Source organism: Carlito syrichta, unplaced genomic scaffold (genome assembly GCF_000164805.1).
Source record: "Carlito syrichta isolate Samal-C Ts95f unplaced genomic scaffold, Tarsius_syrichta-2.0.1 Scaffold303009, whole genome shotgun sequence".
NCBI lineage: Eukaryota > Metazoa > Chordata > Mammalia > Primates > Tarsiidae > Carlito > Carlito syrichta.
The window spans coordinates 392,550-394,736 of record NW_007247105.1 but is presented as its reverse complement, the minus strand read 5'-3'; the positions used below and the strand labels follow the sequence as shown (position 1 = coordinate 394,736).

The following is a 2,187-nucleotide window of genomic DNA, read 5'->3' as shown; positions in this document are numbered from 1 at the left end:
TAGGCAATCCACTCACCTTAGCCTCCCAAAGGCGCGGAATTACAGGCTGAGCCACTGAGCCCAGCTAGGTAAAGTTTTTTTTTAAGTTTCTAAAAATGTAATTCATTCTAGAGGAAGAAAAAGTCTATTATGAAAGTAAATTATATATATAAATCCAAGAAATACCAAAATGAGACTGATGAAAACCTTAAAAAATTAGTAGTTCATAATTTTATCTGGGGCGCTAACTGGTTTCTGATACTAGGTTTAGAATAAAAATGTCATCTTAATTCTCAAAGTAGGAGAGGTCCAGTCTTTCAAAAAATACCTTATTGCCCCCCCCAACTTTTTTTTTTAGTTGGGAGTCCCTTTTTTTTTTTTTTTTTAAGAGATGGGGTCTTGCCATGTTGCTCAGGCTGGAGTGCAGTGGCTATTCACAGGCACAATCCCACTACTGAATTTTAATCTGCTTGTTTCCAACAAGGGCCAGTTCATCCCTACTTAGGCAACCCACTGGTTCTGTACTCCTGGAAGGTCACCATATTGATGCCAGACTTAGTATAGATACCTCACTGGTGTACTGCACTATAGTCCAGAACTCCTGGACTCCAACAATCCTCCTGCTTCAGCCTCTTGAGTAGCTGCCACTATAGGGGTGCCCAGCTGGTTACCTTTTTCTTACTTCCTTTAACTCTACTTCATATCTTCTTCAAACTATTTTTTAACAACTATTTGTGGCTGGGCACGGTGGCTAATGCCTGTAATCCCAGCACTTTGGGAGGCAGAGGGGAGAGGCTTGCCCGAGTCCAGGGGTTCAAGACCAGCTTGAACAACTTGGCAAGACCTCGTCTCCACAATAAATCAAAAAAATTAGCTGGGCGTGGTGGCACATGCCTGTAGTTCCAGTTACTTGGAAGGCTGAGGTGGAAGGATTATCTGAGCCCAGCAGGCCGAGGTTGCAGTAGCTGTAAGCAAGCCACTGCACTCCAGCCTAGGTGACAAGAGTGAGACTCTGACTCAAAAAAAAGAAAAGAAAAAAGAAAATGATATGGTGTGACAGGACAGTGGAAAATCAATATAGTAGGAACAGTGGAGGGCAAATTAAAGACGCATCGAACAAAATGTTAGACATTCATTTAACTTCCTGTTTGGGGAAACCACACGTACCTTCCCACAAAGCCATGGATGTCATCATAACTGTCGTATATTTCAATGTAGTCAGCCAAACAACCTGGGTCATCTTCAAGATCAAAGTCCAAAAAGCTCAGGTGAATACGCTGACCATACTTGAGTCTAATGTGCCAGTAGCAGATTTGGTTTTCTTCGTACTCCTTTGGGAAACCTGGAGATTTAAAAATTCGCTTTGGATCTGTAAAGACACCACCACACTCCTTTGCTGAAACAGGAAAAAGAAAGAAAGAAAGGAAACATTAGGAAAATAATTATCTCTATTGATAATTGCTTCTTATCTATCATTACTTTTTATGAAATATTAGAGAAATAGCTTAATATACATCTATAGTATATTATGTATGCTTATAGCCAAAGAATAAATGTATTTTTTCTTTTTTTATCAATATTTTTTATTATGATATTGTGGGATACAGTTAAGGGTTTGTATATCTATCCATTCAGGCACCCTTGTTGATAAGAGGTGTCTCTCCATCCCCAGACAGATATTTACTACCGTTAATCCCATCTCCCTTCCCCTCCCCCCCATAGTTTCCCACCACTGTCAGTCATTTTCTTATAGTATTACATTGGATGTTCAAGGTCCATTATATGAGTGAGAACATGTGATACTCAGATCTTTGTTTCTGTGAGAGATCACTCAGTATTATAGACTTTAGTTCCATCCAGGTTACTGCAAAATTCATGATTTTGTTCTTTTTTATGATTGCGTAGTATTCCATCATGTATATGTACCACATTTTTTTAATCCAGTCCTCTTTTTATGGGCAGCATAGTTGTTTCCAGGTTCTTGCTATTGTGAACAATGCTGCGATAAACATGCATGTGCAGATATCTTTTTCATAGAGTGATTGGAGTTCTTCAGGGTATATTCCCAGGAGAGGGATTGCGGGGTCATATGGGAGGTCAATATTTAGAGCTTTTAGGAATCGCCATACTGTTTTATCATCAATAGTTCTAAATTCCTTAAAATGAACATGGACTATTTGTGATTTTTTTTTTTTTTTTTTTGGTAGG

The 2,187-nt window shown here is 39.0% G+C and overlaps 1 protein-coding gene across 1 annotated transcript in view; it reads right to left on the bottom strand.

The window, feature by feature from the left end:
• TNFAIP6 (TNF alpha induced protein 6) overlaps positions 1-2,187 on the bottom strand; it is a 23,975-nt gene that overhangs the window by 6,736 nt on the left and 15,052 nt on the right. The window contains exon 4 of the mRNA XM_008057419.1: positions 1,147-1,375. Within this exon, the coding sequence (XP_008055610.1) occupies positions 1,147-1,375 (229 nt within the window). The remainder of the gene's footprint in view (positions 1-1,146; positions 1,376-2,187) is intronic.